This window comes from Erinaceus europaeus, chromosome 18 (genome assembly GCF_950295315.1).
Source record: "Erinaceus europaeus chromosome 18, mEriEur2.1, whole genome shotgun sequence".
Lineage (NCBI taxonomy): Eukaryota > Metazoa > Chordata > Mammalia > Eulipotyphla > Erinaceidae > Erinaceus > Erinaceus europaeus.
The window spans coordinates 38,308,452-38,325,492 of record NC_080179.1 but is presented as its reverse complement, the minus strand read 5'-3'; the positions used below and the strand labels follow the sequence as shown (position 1 = coordinate 38,325,492).

The 17,041-nt window shown below is 39.9% G+C and overlaps 1 protein-coding gene and 1 long non-coding RNA gene across 2 annotated transcripts in view; one reads left to right on the top strand and one right to left on the bottom strand.

The window, feature by feature from the left end:
* MAP3K2 (mitogen-activated protein kinase kinase kinase 2) overlaps positions 1–17,041 on the bottom strand; it is a 66,062-nt gene that overhangs the window by 23,209 nt on the left and 25,812 nt on the right. Inside the window, exons 2-11 of the mRNA XM_007534710.2 lie at positions 16,103–16,171; positions 12,662–12,780; positions 10,795–10,835; positions 8,901–9,000; positions 7,372–7,485; positions 6,927–7,014; positions 4,981–5,111; positions 2,218–2,297; positions 585–652; positions 118–210 (exon numbers count right to left, since the gene is read on the bottom strand). Of these exons, the coding sequence (XP_007534772.1) occupies positions 118–210; positions 585–652; positions 2,218–2,297; positions 4,981–5,111; positions 6,927–7,014; positions 7,372–7,485; positions 8,901–9,000; positions 10,795–10,835; positions 12,662–12,780; positions 16,103–16,109 (841 nt within the window). The 5' untranslated portion in view covers positions 16,110–16,171. The remainder of the gene's footprint in view (positions 1–117; positions 211–584; positions 653–2,217; positions 2,298–4,980; positions 5,112–6,926; positions 7,015–7,371; positions 7,486–8,900; positions 9,001–10,794; positions 10,836–12,661; positions 12,781–16,102; positions 16,172–17,041) is intronic.
* Positions 1–17,041, top strand: part of LOC132534267 (uncharacterized) — a 46,908-nt gene that overhangs the window by 29,296 nt on the left and 571 nt on the right. The window contains exon 3 of the long non-coding RNA XR_009545977.1: positions 15,477–15,518. This is a non-coding gene — a long non-coding RNA (uncharacterized LOC132534267). The remainder of the gene's footprint in view (positions 1–15,476; positions 15,519–17,041) is intronic.

Below are 17,041 nucleotides of genomic sequence, written 5' to 3'. Positions count from 1 at the left end.
TCTTGAAGGAGACTGAAGCCGCAGTCCCTCCTACTGTCTTTTTCTTTTTTAATATGAGTGTTTTAAAATAGGACCAGCAGGGAAATTGTTCTTATACTCTAATTGCCTGACACTTACCATCATTATAATCTTGATGGTGATATGAGACATGATACCGTCTTGGGTACGTTCCACCTTTTCCAAATTTGTCAAAGATAGGGTTGTCATAGTCTATAGGGCACAGAAAAGTTATGTAGTAAGAGTTAAATATTTCAGATGATATAAAACATTTTTCATTATTTATTTTATTTTTGGATAGACAGTGATAGATAGGCAGAGAGAGGGAGCAAGTGTGTTAGAGGGAGAGGAAGAGACAGAGAGAGAGAGAGAGAGAGAGAGAGACTGCAGTACTTCAATAGGGTAGGCATTGGATTTGAACCTTGAACATGTACAGGGCAAATGCAGCAGTGCACTATCCAAGTGAGCTATTTCACCAGCCCTTCAATTTTTTTATTTTTATATTTTCAAAACTTCCCACTCCATCCCAATCAAAATAGTTTTCATTCTTGTCAACATTTAAGCACTAAGAATGTAGACAGTCTAACCTGAAAATTCCTGGTGATTATCTGGGTAGCTCTGGGCCCTAGGCATTCGTGATTTTGGATAACTCTCTCTAAAAGTAGAAAAAGCCACATTAAATAAAGACAAAACACATAAAAACATTCATTTTTTTATGCACTATCAATCTGTATATGTTTGGAGGAGTATGTGTGTGTATGTCTATCTAAAAGAACTCACTTTTAACATGACTGAAATAGAAACTTCTTTCCCAGTATTTACTTGATACATACAGGCAAATAAGCCTGGCTTTTACAACAAATCCAGAATTTAAAGGTATGAATGGTATGTTTTGGAGTCATAGACACTTAGAAACATCTGTTCCAGTCCTAGTTCTGCCTATTTTAGCAAATCACCTTCCTGAGACTTTATCTATACTTATAGAAAAGCAATGGTAATTCCAGCTCTTACACACACAAACAGACACACACCTGCATATATGGAAAATTCTCAAAACAGTGTCTTCCAAATAATAATTTTCCATTACATTTCCCTGAGTTCCTTAAATGTTTTACACGTCTACTTGAAGCACACATACAAAAGTTTTACATATATTAACAAAAAACGGTATGTTTACACGATACTAGACATATTTTCAGAACTTGCTTTTAAAATCAAGTAGCTCTATTTTCAGAATCTGACTTTATAAAGCAATCCCAGGAGTGTCATGAACCTGAGGTCTAAGAGCCTCAGGCATGAAAGGCTTTTGCAGAACCATTGTGCTGTCTCCCCAGGCCAACAGTGAAGGTTTTATTTTATTTTTTGCCTCCAGGGTTATTGCTGGGGCTCCGTGCCTGCACTACGAATCCACTACTCCTGGAGGCCATTTTTTTCCTTTTGTTGCCCTTCTTGTTTATCGTTGTTCTTCTTGTTGTTATTGCTGCTGTTGGACAGGACAGAGATAAATCGATAGAGGAGGGGAAGACAGAAAGGGGGAGAGAAAGATAAGACACCTGCAGACCTGCTTCACCGCCTGTGAAGCGACTCCCCTGCAAGTGGGGAGCCAGAGGCTCTAACTAGGATCCTTACGTGGTCCTTGCGCTTTGTGCCATGTGCATTTACCCCGCTGTGCTACTGCCTGGCCCCAGTGAAGGTTTTAATAAAGACACTATGATACAGGTGAGCTCTACACAACTATGACCAGGAAAGGAACTTAAACAAAAAGCTCATAATTGCACCCTGCCCCCCAGATATCTCACACAACAAAAATATGCAAATATAAAGTGACAACTGAGCATACAGGGCCACGTCTGCCAAGAACGAAAATTATTTATAGTTTGGTGTCATGATGTCATTGTGAACTGCAAAACTCAGGGAATCTCTAATGAAAAAGTTGATAGCAGTTTCACCAGCAGTTTAAAAATACATACATACATTCTAAGATCACATTTATCTTCAAATATATTGCACTGTCAAGTAGGAATATTGAAATCTGCTATCACTTTAATTAAAAGATACTGAATCTGCATGAGGTTATGGGACGTGTTCAAACTGCAATCAAGCTTCATTTATCATAAGTTAGAAAAGAACCAATTACATTCCTCTGAAGGGAGCACAAGAGCTGTTCATTCTACATGCTACCCACGTATACTTAAAAACAAAAACTGTAATTACTATTACCCATCCAAAGGACTATCAAGGGATGGACAACTTCCTGAGCCAGAATTTTCAGGGCTGCTTAAAGATAATGGGTCCAGCATCTAGGAAAGAAAAACAAGGAAAAATTTCCACCATGATTAATGGTATGAAGTTATAATGGAAAGTTAACTGTTCTTTAAAAAAAAAAAGGTTCACTGAGATATAATTCACGTAACAAAACCACCCAGCAGTTTGAAAGTGTGTGGCTGGTCCAGGAGGTTTGCACACATTGAGAGTGTAGCTGCCCTCAGCACCACTTAGAACACCTCTAGTAACAAGACCCAGGGCAACATCCAATCACAAGGTCTTCCAGAGTCACTGACTTAGCCAGTATAGAAAAGCAGGATCCCTCCCATGTAAGCTATCTCAACAGCACCAAAATTACTCATTTTTTTCTGGAGTTACTAGTTTTTGAAGGTACTTGTTCCTCATAGGTAGACTGCAACTAAATTCTCCTAAGAGTAAAACATTCACTCACAGATTACTAGCTAAATAATTAAAGTTAAAATACTTTATATAATTTCTGCTTAACTGAAAATTATAGAACTGAGACAAGTACTAACACAATGGTCAGATAATTAGAAATTATAAACTGTACTTAATATGTTAAGAAAATAAACAACTCTATAAAAACATTTCAATACCACTGAACTTGTTAAAAAATTTTAAAAATGTTTTAGATAGTCAACAAAATTCAGTACCACCCAGATAAAGATTTGTAGTTTTGCTATTTTAAAATGTTAATTTAAAATTTTGAGTGCTTAACCTAGGATCAGCAGTCATGTTTTAATGAACAATGTTAAAAAAACCCACATTGGTCTGGAGAGATAGCTCATCAGGAAGGGCATAAGCCCTGCAATGTACACGGTCCTGGAAGATACCACATGGGAGGTGCCATGGAGCTATGGTGCTTCCTCCCCTCTGTCAAGGCTCTAGCTGAACAGTCAAGCAGCCCAGGACAGTGACATGCATACATGAGCCCCAGCTACACACACACACAAACACACACACACACAGCCAACTTCATCTATATGTATCAATGTCCACAGGCACAATAATGTTAATAGACACTTTCCTACAATTTCTTCCTGTCCATTTTGTTGATTGAGATATGAAAAGACATACAAAAGATACACTGGTCTTAATAATGCCATTTTAAACAAGATGAAAAGTCAGAGATGAGCCACCACACCTGCAAGCAACTGATTTTTGACAAGGGGTCCAGAACATTAAATGGAGAAGAGAGTCTTTCTTTAGCAAATGATGTTGTAGACAAATGAACCTAGACCAACACTTGTCACTATGCACAAAAGTCAAGTCCAAAGGGATCGAAGACACAGACCGCACACCAACCATCCAATGCATCAGGGAAAACACATGCAGCACACTTCACAACCCATGCTTCAGGAATAACTTCAGAGGCTCAAGTCCAACAGCAAGGGAAACAAAAACAAGAGCTAACCAGTGGGACTGCATCAAACTGAAAAGCTTTTGTATGGCAAAAGGAACCATGACCAAAAAAAGACACCCTAAGAATGGAAGATCTTTATACAACAGTCATCAGGTAAAGAACCAAGAGCAAAATACAGGAAGAGAGCACTCAATGCAGCAACAAAAAATAAACAGCCCCATTAAAAACTAGGACAGGATATGGACAAAATCTTAAAAACTGGTTTTTACAACATTAAGCCCCCAATAAAGAAATAAAAATAATTAACTTTTTTTTTACTTATTTATTTTGTATAGTGACAGTGAGAAGTTGAGAAGGGAGAAATGGGGGAGAGAGAGGGAGGGAGGGAAGGAAAAAGAGAGAGAGACCTGCAACACTGCTTCACTATTTATAAAGCTTGCACCTGGGTCCTTACACACTGTAATGTGTGTGCTCAACCAGGTACTCCACCACCTGCCCCCTCAGACAAAGTCTTCATTGTGGAAGAGATGAAGAGGTCCAACAGACACACAAGAAGGTGCCCAAAGTCACAGATTGTCAAATCAATGCAAATAAAGACTACATTGAGATGCCACTTTAAACAGTAGGATGTCATGCACTATAGATGAAGAGGATGTGGGAAGAAGGAACCTTTCTATACTACTAGTGGGAACGTAAATTGATCCAGTGCCTGTAGAACTGTATGAAAGTTCCTTCTGACACTAAGAATGGATCTACCCAATGACCCGGTAACTGCTCTCCTAGGGAAAGATCCAAAGGCGACAAGCACGCCCATCATAAAAGATCTACAAACACTTATGTTCACTGAAGCAACCCAGATGCCCAACAACAGATGAATGGCTGAGACAGTTGTGTGTACATATACAATGGAATAGTACACAGCTAGAAAAAAGTAATCTCCTTTGTTTCATATTGGATGTTGCTTGAAGAAATTATGTTAGTGAGATAAGCCATACAAGAGAAGAGTGAACACCAGATGATCTCACTCACAGATGGAACATAAGAAGAAAGGTCAGAAAGGGAAAATACAAAATGAAACCTGTACTGTATTTGGTATAGTACACCAAAGCAAATTACTCTGGGAAAGGAGGGGAGAGGTATAGGAAGGGTGCTGGGGTTCTGTGCAGGATGGTGGAAATGGACTTCAGTTGGGGGTGACAGTGTTTTGCAGGCACCTATCATGGGGAGGTGAGAAATTGTAGACGTGTGTCAGCAGCTGTGATCTGTAAATCATTAAGCCCCAGTGAAATGACAGTGGGGGGGGGGGGCACGAGTCACACCCAGCTTTGGCTTACTTGGTCCATGCTCTCTGGGATGAATTCTCCTTCACTGTTGATACTTGTGAATGACCCGTTCCGAGCCACCTGGTGTAATTCATCTGGAATGTATCCTGGGGGAGGGGAGCTTCTATCTCTACTAGTAGAACCTCAAAGGAGAAAAACAATATGATTTTATAAGTATCCACAGGGAAATGATGGCCACAACAAGTCAAGACCTACAGTACCAATCATTTTAACCACAAAAATCCAGTTTTTTAAAATATTTATTTATTTCCTTGTTACCCATTTATTGTTGTTGTTATTGATGTTGTTGTTTGTTGTATAGGACAGAGAGAAATGGAGAGAGGAGGGGAAGACAGAGGGGGAGAGAAAGACACCTGCAGACCTGCTTCACTGTTTGTGAAACGACTCCTCTGCAGGTGGGGAGCCGGGGGTTCGAACCAGGATCCTTACTCCAGTCGTTGCGCTTTGCACCATGTGCGCTTAACCTGCTGCGCTACCGCCCGACTCCCTAAAATCCAGTTTTTACTAAATTTACCAAAACATTTATGCTTATAAAACTTTAAATATGTTTATAGCTTTCTAAATGCCTGTCCTTCATATCATTATTAACCTCATGTCTCCACGCCTGTAACATGAGAACAGATCCCTCCTTTGCGAGGGTTTCCTAATGGTAAAATGATTTGCAATGAATATCTGTGACACACATTTGACTTCATAATGTTCTCTGTATCCCCTCTCTTTAATAATCTTCAGAAACCTGAAATGAGTCTAAGTCTTTGTCACTTAGGCCATATCAGAATGTTTTCAACTTGGAATCTACATTTTATTTGTGAGTACTTAAATGTAGGCTTTTTGGTGTCAAGTCCTATTTCTGAAATCTGTGTTTTCTGTAGTTTAGAGAAACCAATATAGTTTGTTTAATTAACCACAGTATTTTCTATAAGGTAATGAATGACCTACCCATGCCAAATTCTACAGAAATGTTGTGAGTAGTGACACAATTCCTCCCCTCCCCTCTTAAGTCTTGAAATTAACAGAGAAGTTATGTAGCATTTAACTCTGGTCAGGTTTAAAGCAGAAAAGTTTTTTTTGCCTATGTAATGTGTCATTTAGGGATATACTAGTATTTGGTACTGAGGAAGTAGTGAAAAGGGGGGGGAAATGATTATCAGAAGATGTGCGTAGCAGAGAAAATGTCCTACACTTGACTGCGAAATGAGCTGAGCAGTGCTCTGGTTAAAAACAACAATCCAGGGAGTCGGGCTGTAGCGCAGCGGGTTAAGCGCAGGTGGCGCAAAGCAAAAGGACCGGCATAAGGATCGCGGTTCGAACCCCCGGCTCCCCACCTGCAGGGGAGTCGCTTCACAGGCTGTGAAGCAGGTCTGCAAGTGTCTATCTTTCTCTCCTCCTCTCTGTCTTCCCCTCCTCTCTCCAGTTCTCTCTGTTCTATCCAACAACGACAACAACAATAATAACTACAACAATAAAACAACAAGGGCAACAAAAGGGAATAAATAAATAAAATAAATTTAAAAAAAAATCCATTAAATCATCTTCTTCTAGCGTTTGCCCTTCTTCCGTAGCCAGTCCATTAAATAAATATAATTCAATGTACTCATTCATCTCCTTACTTGAAGAAACTCCCTTTTCCTTAACGTTTTTTTAGTAATAAGTGTGCCAATGCATTCTTGACAGACTTCTACACCAGCAACATTATTCATGTCCCGTGATTTCCCCCTTCTACTTTCTATGAAAATAAAGGCAAGTAAGAAAAAATTATCACGTACTACTCAAAGCCATTCCAAGTTGGAAGAGTTTCTAGTGGGCAGAGCTAACTGAATTAGAGTACAGAGTCAGCTTGTCATTTAACAGGGTCACATCCACTTTTGCCTACATTCTAGGCTGGAGAGTAAGCTGAAACATCACTTGTAGCATGATTCAGACACTAGCTTCCTCACCTATGACAGAAAGCCGCTTTTTTCTTTCTGCTTCAAATACTGTGTTATCCAAATCTTCTAGTGATGGCAATGGTTCTAAATTAGTAACCTATACAGGAAAAATGATGATTGACGTTATTCTTTCCTTTCAGGGGTTTAAGCAGAACCCTCTTTCATAACAAAGATAACCCAGATGATCTACACAGTTGCAGGCTTTAACAAATCTACTCTTTAAATTGTTGACTCTACTTCCTCCTGAATTCTGTCTCTACTAGTTTCATATGTACAATATACTATGCTCACTTTACAGAGTTCTGATAAGCAAAGCTATTAAACCAAGAAGTTACAAGGTAGAAGTTGAAACTCAAGTCATTTGAAAATAATGATTACAGGTAGCTATTTTATAGACTGACTTTTAAAGGCATAAATCTTATAATCTATACTGAAAAAAAAACTCAATTCATACCTGTGCATTTCCATTTATTACAAGTAATAGCTTGAGACTTTTCATATGAATACTACGATCCAGCAATTCCACAGCTTTGTCCAAGTCATCTTGAGTTGTTAATGGAATCACCAACTAAGCAAAATGGGACATAAGGAATCAGGTAGTCCTACTGCCAGGAGACTCTCCATTACTCACAGCATTATAAATCTCAAGATACTGTGCTCATTGATTTATCAGTCCAGCAAGTTTTGAGTCAACATCTATAGTATATACAATGCAATATACAATCAACTCTGAACACATGTAGATTACAGAGGGCTCAGGGGGTCTCTCCAGAATAGACTCCCACAGGGAGGCTTCAGGAATGCAGGGGTCTGTGGTTGCAGCATGGAGGCGGTGGGGGTAGCAGTGCACTCACAGCACAAAGTCCAGAGTCAGACCCCTGGCATTGTACACGTCCTGGTGTTCGTTCTCTCTCTCTCTCTCTCTCTCTCTCTCTCTCTCTCTCGCTATAAATAATTAAGGGGCCAAATGGCAGTGTACTTAGCTGAGCGCACAAATTACCATGTGTGAGAAGTCAGGTTCAAGCCCTCAGTGCCCACCTGTACGGGAGAAACTTTGTGAGTGGTGAAGCAGAGCTGCAGCTGTCTCTCTTTCCCTCTCTCTCACCCCTTCCCTCTCAATTTCTGTCTTTATCCAATAATTTTATAAGTTAAAAAATGACAAATCTTTCAAAAAAGAATACTGCATTCTCTTCTATATATACAGATCTAATGTCCTAACTAACACAAAAATACTCTTTAATTTTTAATTAAACTACTAAGTTCTATTACCCCTGTAGCCAAAAATAGTACATGAGAGAATAGTTCATCAATAAACTACATGGGATAAAAATAAAATATAAAATAAAATACAAAGAAAACAAAATAGTAATAAGATATAAATAAATAACACACCTGTACTAATACACAACTTCCTCCTTTACTAAGTTTCCACTCGGTTATTTGCCAAGTAGCACCTTTTAGGAGGCCAGGCAGTGGTGTACTCAGTTCAGCGCACATATCACAAAGCAGTATTTTTTAAAATGTTTATTTATTTATTCCCTTTTGTTGCCCTTGCTGTTTTATTGTTGTAGTTATTATTATTGTTGTTATTGATATCATCATTGTTGGATAGGACACAGAGAAATGGAGAGAGGAGGGGAAGACAGAGAGGGGGAAAGAAAGACACCTGCAGACCTGCTTCTCCACCCATGAAAGCGACCACCCTTCAGGTGGGCACCTGGGTGCTCAAACCGAGATCCTTGCGCTTTGAGCCATGTGCACTTAACCTGTTGCGTTACCGCCAGACTCCCACGAAGTAGTATTTTTTACAGTGGAAAAAAAACATCCATTTTAGTCCGTTAAATTCACAAATTTATTTGTGATATTACTCTAACATGCCATATCAACTACCAAATAAAATCACAACAGTCTAAAACCATCTCTTAAATGAATGCACTACTTTTTAAAACAAGAACTTCTAAGAATTAAACTTTATATGCTTACTTCATTATTGGTATAGTGTAGATCCATGGACTGTCCAAAGGCGATTTTAGCTTTAGACCTCAGATCTTCTAGTTTTACTGGTCTAGGAAACTGAAGGATTCTACAGAGATACAATTTCAAGATATTTGTTTCCTTAGGTAGAGTTAAACAACATTGTTACAATAGTTATCTCTTTGGTAGAAAAATCACAAAACTAAGTAAACACATATACTCACTTTGCTTGAACACTACTATGATTCATTTTTTATCAAGCTTATTACTTCTCAAGATGAAGTACGAAGAATCTAAAGTATGTTCTATTCTGATAAATTTTTTAAAGAAAACTCTCAAAATATTGTGAGCTTATAACTGCACTGAAACTGGTCCAGGAGCTTTTTATTTTTTCTAAAGAAACATGTTTAGAACGGAGAATGATTAAGCTTACTATGTATAGTCTATACAACAGAATGCAGAACAACTTGACAAGCACAGAAGTCGGGGCAGAGGGCAGCCAAGGCAGCAGAGCGTGTGCTCTGGCATGTGTGCTGCCAGGTTTGAGCCCTGGCACCGCACAAGTCCCGGTGCCAGGGGACGCTACCTGCTGTGGGAACTATTCCTCTCTCACTATCTGAACCAAAAAGGATGTGTGTTTGGCCCAGGAGTGGTGAAGTCATATCAATAATTAAAGAAATGATCTTCTAAAGATTCAAGCCTCAATTTCTACCATCTCATCTACTCAACATTTCTGAGCACATATACAATACAGTAAATATTTTTACAGGATTAAATATTTTAAGACCTAGTATTTTCTCCCTGAGAAAACACACACCTTAACCCTGAATACTCCTAACCTAGACTGTAAGCTCTGCAGGGAAATGAACCATGTCCAGTTTGTGGTGTGTTTTTTTCTTTATCCACTTAATTCTTTCGTGAGCCAGTACTCAGTACATAGTATGTAATGAGATTTTTTAAATGAAGCATTATGGAGGACTGGGGGCGGTGTATGGAGCTTGATGAGTAAGAAAAACAGACTGGATGATATTTGTATGGCTTGTGTGGCATAGCATCTTAAAAAAAACATTTTAACATCACAGGGTTATACAATTTGTGAGCCTTTCGTGAAAATTTCTTAATGCAGCCTAGTTGGAGGCACAGTAGATAAAGTGCTGGGCTCACACGTGTGGGGCTTAAGTCTGATCCTCAGCAGGACACCTGCTAGGGATGGTCCCACCCTGTTTCTCATACTAATTAACACATCTTTTAAAAAATAAAATGTGGTTAAAGTAGATAAGCCTTTCCTGAAATGTACTTCCCAAGACACTCTAACAAAATGGAAATCCTATCTTTTCTCTAAGGTCCTGCCAGTGGTTGGTCAGCTATCCCACCTCTCCCACTGCACTAAGGTACAGACAGACAGCAGGAGGCCAGGCTTCCAGCTCTGCTAAGTAATCGACAGCCACATTCCAACTCAACTCACCTGTTCAATGTTACTAATTAAATACATGTCATATAACCGAAGTCTCTTGCACATAATAAAAACTGTGCATATTAAGTCCACATATATAAATTCTGTATAGTATCTGAAAGGATAATACAATTATGGTGAGGAGAAATATGTTCAATGTCCACTGATTAAAAATTAAAGAAAATGAAAATGTTTATAAAGGCTGCATAATGCAATGCCCTTAATTACTGACCAGTATTATAAAGTATTATAAACAATCATTTCTAATGCTTACTCTAAACTGTGACAGATTCTATGCTAAGTCTAAGCTCATGTTACACATTGTCAAGGACTCTTCCACTCCCAAATGTAAACCTTGAAGCTTCCTCAATATCTAGAAAGAACCTCCAATAGTTGATCTAGTAACACACACCTGATTAAATCAATAATGACGAGTGCTTCTTTCCTTACCTTTTTTCTCCTCTATGTTCAAATTTGACTCGAACATCATTCTGTAATAAAATAATAAATGATTTCAGGGATCAGATAAAATTTTTAGAACGAACAAGAGAAAGACTCCTTCCTTAGTTACTCATCTGAAACAGAGCAGAGAGGTTGGAAGTTTTAATTTTCAAGGCCAACTCCAATTAATTGTCAGTATCTGCCAAAGAGCTGAATTCAAAATCATGTTGGATCTAGGCTCAACAGGAAAGAATACCAAAATACTGGGTCGATGGAAAAGTCATGACATAGTTTTGCACACAAACAGAAAAAGTATCATCATTCTTAACAAATCATCATGATTTTTCCAACAGTCCGACAGTCACTAATAGCAGGTACCACGGGTATAAAATATTTGGTATCCCTGTTAAAGGTAAACAAAGGAAGCTATATTTTCACTTTTCATGTTGGGCATGCCAAACACATCTACTCATCAGTATTAAAACATACACATGGGGGTTAATAGTTGACATGCACATGGGCACCACTCCTCATCTCCCTAGATAGGTGTCTGCAAGACATTCTCACCCCCAACTCAGGTCCTCTGCTAGCACCGTGCCTCAAAACCCCAAAACCCCCACCTCCCACCCTAATTCCCTACCCTCCAGAGACCTTTGCTTTGGCGCAGTATACCAAACCCAGTATAAGCTTTATTTTGTGTTTTTCATGTCTGCCCTAGTTTCCACTTCTGAGGGAAGTCAACCAGTAAACAATCTACATATCTTTTTTTTTTTTTTTGCCTCCAGGGTTATCACTTGGGCTCGGTGCCAGCACTATAAATCCACTGCTCCTGGAGGCTATTTTTCCCATTTTGTTGTCCTTGTTGTGGTTGTTATTACTACTGTTGTTATAGCTGTTGTTGTTGTTGGATAGGGAAGACAGAGAGGAGGAGAGAAAGATAGACACCTGCAAACCTGCTTCACCACCTGTGAAGTGACCCCTGCAGGTATGGAGCTGGAGGCTTGAACTGGGATCCTTACACCGGTCCTTGCATTCCACGCCATGTGCACTTAACTCTTTGCACTACTACCCAGCCCCGCAATCTACATATCTTAAGTGTTTAAGGATGGTCAAAATATCAATAGTTAACACAGTAAGTGAAGCTCATCCTTCTTTACAAATCATACTCCTGGAAAACAGTGTGAAGATGCCTCAAAATATTAAGATGCCTACCATATGCTCCAGTGATTCCCCTATCCAAAAGGCACACTTATCCAAAGAGATCTGGACATTCCTGTGTTCATCACAGTGCTTTATGTAGTCACCAAGATTTGTAAACAACCAAGTATCAACTTACAACTTACAAACAAGTAAGCAACTGTGGCATAGATACAAAATGAACTACTCAGCTCTAAGAAGGCTGAGATCTTCTCTTCTGCTACAACATGGAAACATCTGGAGGGAAACATGCTCAATGAGATAAGCCAGAAAGATAAAGATATATACTAACTGACCTCACTCAGAACTGGGATTTAAAAAATAAAACAAGAGGAAAATAGAGGGCAAAAACCAACCCAACAAACTATGGCTTATCTTAGCAAAGGTAAGGATTCAAAGGCAGGGGGAGGACTAAAAGGGGCTGGGGGCCCTGTGGTGAAAGGAGATACAATTTAGTGTGCTGTCACCTATCTGGAGGAGACATGAAACTTGCCTATCTCAACAGTCATGTAGAGGAGTATTTCTTCAATAAAAACAAGCCAGAAAATACTTGGCAATTAGAAAGTATTATATTCAAACTGTGGAAACAGCACTTTAAGCAACTCCTCTATAAGACCAGGACATAAAGGGAAATTATTCACAGAACAACAACACAATTAAATATTACTGAAGGAAATACCTGTTTTTTGGGGGATAGAGATTTTGTTTTTCTGTTTTCCTGTAGAGACAGTGCTGGTCGACTGGCCTTATGAAGAACAGCCAAATCTTGCATGATTGAGTTCAAAGCTTGCTGGTCATCTAAGCATTTTCAAAATGAGGAAAAACAGAATTATTGTCTTAACATTCATTCTCACTTGGTAAACACAAAATGTACAATAAAAATGCATTCCTTTCACACAAAAACACATCTGGAACATTTTCAATGCCCATGCCTCTGCTACTTTGATGAAATAAAATCTCTGTTAGCTAAAAACTGACGATAAGGAACATCAGATTGATCTTGACTCAAGCTCTAGCATCGTACCACACATTTACAGGTGAGGATATCATTCCAATTCTTCTACAGATGCAACAGCTTCAAACATGGACATTCTTTTCTAGAAAGCAACTCTTCCCTGACTCCTAAACAAAAAGTCCACAAGACATCAAATGACCTATTTAAAACAACCTGGGGTAGGGATCCTCTAGGACTTTCCTTCTTTAGCAGTACCCATTATACCCTCTATGGAAAACTCCAAGAGATCATTTGATTTCTCTAATATTAACTCAGCTCTACTAATGTGAATCAAAAAGCAGTAAATAAAGTTCAAGCCCCCGACTCTCCACCTGCAGGGGAGTCGCTTCACAGGCGGTGAAGCAGGTCTGCAGGTGTCTGTCTTTCTTCCCCCCCTCTCCATTTCTCTCTGTCCTATCCAACAACAACGACAACAATAATAACTACTACAACAAGTGCAACAAAAGGGAATAAATAAACAAAAATAAAAAAGATGTTAAAAAAAAGAACTTTAATTAGTAGGTCCAAGCATTTATTAAATGTGGGCCTATGATCCTTTACAAAAGATTCTGACAAGTTTTTCTTTCTTTTCCGTTTTGACAGGGACAGAATTGAATTAAGAGGGAACAGAGAAAGAGAGAAGGAGAGAGAAAAGAGAGCCCCCTGCAACACTGTTTGACTGCTTGTGAAGCTTCCCCCTTGCAGGTGGGGACCGGGAGGCTTGAACCTGGGTATCTGCACATCTGATGAGTTCACTACTCAGTGTCAATGCCTGGCCCTGTTTTCTCCCCTCTCTTCTCTCTTCTTCTATTTTCTTTCTTTGTCATCACTAGGGTTTTACAGCCACAAGTCAACTTTTTTCAGACAGAGAGGGATGACAGCACAGCATCAAAATTTCCGGCAGTGCTGCATGTCAGTCAGGCTGGAACCTGGGTCACAGGCATGGCAAGTGAGGCATGCAGCTTAGGGAGCTATCTTGCTGGATCTGCTTTTGTTTTTCAATCTGGTGCTGAGGACCACGTCTGCAGAAGACCACTGAGACACAGCCCCAAGTCCCCTTCTATTCTGCATTTTGAGAGACACCAGAGCATCCCTCCACCATGCCTAGAGCTCCCTTGGTGCTGGCCTCACTGCTCTCCTGTTGCTCCCTCCCAGGCGTCACACACCCAGAGGAAGTTTGCCTCCTAGCCCCATTGAGCAGCCTTTGTCAAGCAAAGTCTCACCATTGCACTGCTTGAGCCAAGCCACCAAGCCAGTGCTGTCTACAAATCTGAGTAGAAGACTGGTTCCAAAGGAAACAGGTAAGTTGAAAATGATCTCAAATGGAATGAAATGATCTGACAAGTTGTTTCTGAGAAAAAGCAAGATACATAAATTTACACTGCTAAGAAGGAAATGCCAGTACTGAAACTTTTTTTTTTTTTGCCAGAGCACTGCTCAGCTCTGGCTTATGGTGGTGCAGGGGATTGAACCTGGGACCTGGGAGCCTCAGGCATGAAAGCCTGTTGGCATAGCCATTATGCTATCACCCCTGCCTTAAACATATTTTTATTAAATGTATCAGTCTACTTTCTTAATTAAAAAAAAAACTTTTTATGTTAGGTTGCATCACAGAGGAGAGAGAAGAGACCAGGAACTTGTGGCGGAGTGGGAACGCAAATCTTTATTCACGAAGACTCCCCAGAATTGAGTGTGAGCACAGTAGTTCAGGCCATGTGGAACTAGCAAAATGGCCGCCTCCCACTATGCCCACCAGCCCTTCTCTAGGTCGGGTCATGGAAAAGAAAAGAGCAAAGAGAGTGAAAGCGGAAATAGGAGAGGCTTTTATGGGAGGATTCCAGAAGTGGCAAGTCGGGACAAGATTGGCTAGGAAAGAGGGTGGAGAGAGGCAAAAGGCATATTGGGAAGGTGGAAGTGTCCTTAGCAACTGTTACAACGGTTTTAACTGAATTAGCAATACCCTGAGTGGATAACGTAGTGGATATCTGTAAATAACACTTGCATGGAAATATAGTAGTTTGTAGGCCCTGCCAATGTTTGACCACATCTGCATAATTTCCCAACATTTTTAAACTTGAATGAAGGCCCTTTTTTATTCTTTTAAATTTAAGTCACTTAATTTTATTTATTGATAGAGACAGAGAGAAACTGAGAGGGTAGGGGGAGATAGAGAGGGAGAGAGACAGAGAGACACCTGCAGCCCTGCTTCACCACTTGTGAAGCTTCCTCCCTGCAAGTGGGACCAGGGGCTTAAACCTGGGTCTTTGGGCACTGTAGTGGATGCACTTAACCAGGTACACCACTGCCTGGCCCCAAAAGAAGGCATTTTCAAGCATCAGGATGCTAAAATAAATGGCCAGAAAGGCTCTGGTTTACATTTCCTATCATTAACATATAATTACTTCCTTTTTTTTTTTAATCACTATTTTCTGTTATAGATTAAAAATCAAAGAGGTTCGTTTGGCTAAAATGTAATTGTATTTTTTTTTTCTCTTTCCAGGACTTCTCTGAGGCTTATGACTATATGATTCCACAACACCTGGTGGGTGCTTTCTTTCTTTCTTCCTCCTTCCCTCCCTTCCCCCCCCCTTTTCTGCCTCTAGGGTTATCACTGGGGTTCGGTGCCTGCACTACGAAACTCCTACTCCTGGCGGCCATTTTTTTCCATTTTGTTGCCCTTGTTGCTATTGTTATTGCTGTGTTGTATAGGACAGAGAGAAATCAAGAGAGATGGGGAAGACAGAGAAAGATATAGACACCTGCAGACCTGCCTCACCACTTGTAAAGTAACCCCCCTGCAGGTGGGGAGCTAGGGGCTTGAACCAGGATCCTTGCGCAGGTGGTTGCACTTAACCCACTGTGCTCCTGCCCGGCCCCCAGGTTCTTTCTTTTACCCCCAAACAGAGAGTGAGAGAGTGAAGGGAAGCACACAGCACTTCCCCACTGCCTGGCTCCCCTGTATTGCAGCAGGCTCTCAAAGCCAGATCCCTGCGTTATGTTCAAATGTGTGCTCACTAGAAGAGCCTGCACACAGCCTCCACCATACTCATGTAGGCACATAGAGAAAGATCTTTCTCCATGCTGTAGCCTTCAGATAAGATAAAAATGTTTCTAACTGGGACTCACCCATCATAGCAACCAGCTTGATAATTTGAAGATTAGGGGAACGGTTCTCCCAGCAGCATTCTTTACTGCCTTTAGAAAAGGAAAAAAGCATTAATGATAAGAAGAAACAGAAGCAGCAGTCTCTCTCTTACACACACACACACACACACACACACACACACACACACTCAATGTAAAACACCACACCAATATTAATACTTTATCAACTTTTGCTGTGAAGTACTATATTTTCTCTAAATATTCAATTATTTTAGTAGAAGGCAGAATTTTTTTTTAAGACTCGGTCTTTTTAGACTTGTCAATCTATGCAGGACTTTATTGACTTTCACTGCATCTCCTATGTTTAGGATAATACTTGGCTCTTAGAGGGCACAGTAAGTACTCTAGAATTAGTAACAGATAATTTTATTTTTTAATTTTTTTAAATCAAAGCACTGCTCACCTCTGGCTTACAGTGGTGTGGAGGACTGAACCTGGGAACTCAGAACATCAGGCCTGAGAGTCTGCTTGCATAATCATTATGTTGTCCCCTATCCCCCACCCAGTAACAGTTCATTTTAAAAAAAAGTGCTGAAAGACAGAATCTTAAAGTCAGCCAGAGAAAAATGACATGCCACATACAGAAAAAGATTATTAGCAAAAACCTTGCAGGCCAAAAAATACTGAGATGACACATAAAGGCGCTGAAAGAAAAACCTGCCCACCAATAACTATACAGCTACCCTCACCTGAAGGAATTAGCTACTAGGACAGCTGCCCAGACAAGATATCTAACAGGACTTCTCTAGGCTGAAATCAAGAATATTAACACTGTCTCTTAGATATATAAAGATATAGAGATCTTTTGTAGAGATAAATGGCTACACATAAAAACAACCACAAATGCAAATTAGTATGCAATTCCACTTTCTTTTTTGACAAGGCACAGAGCTGACAGAG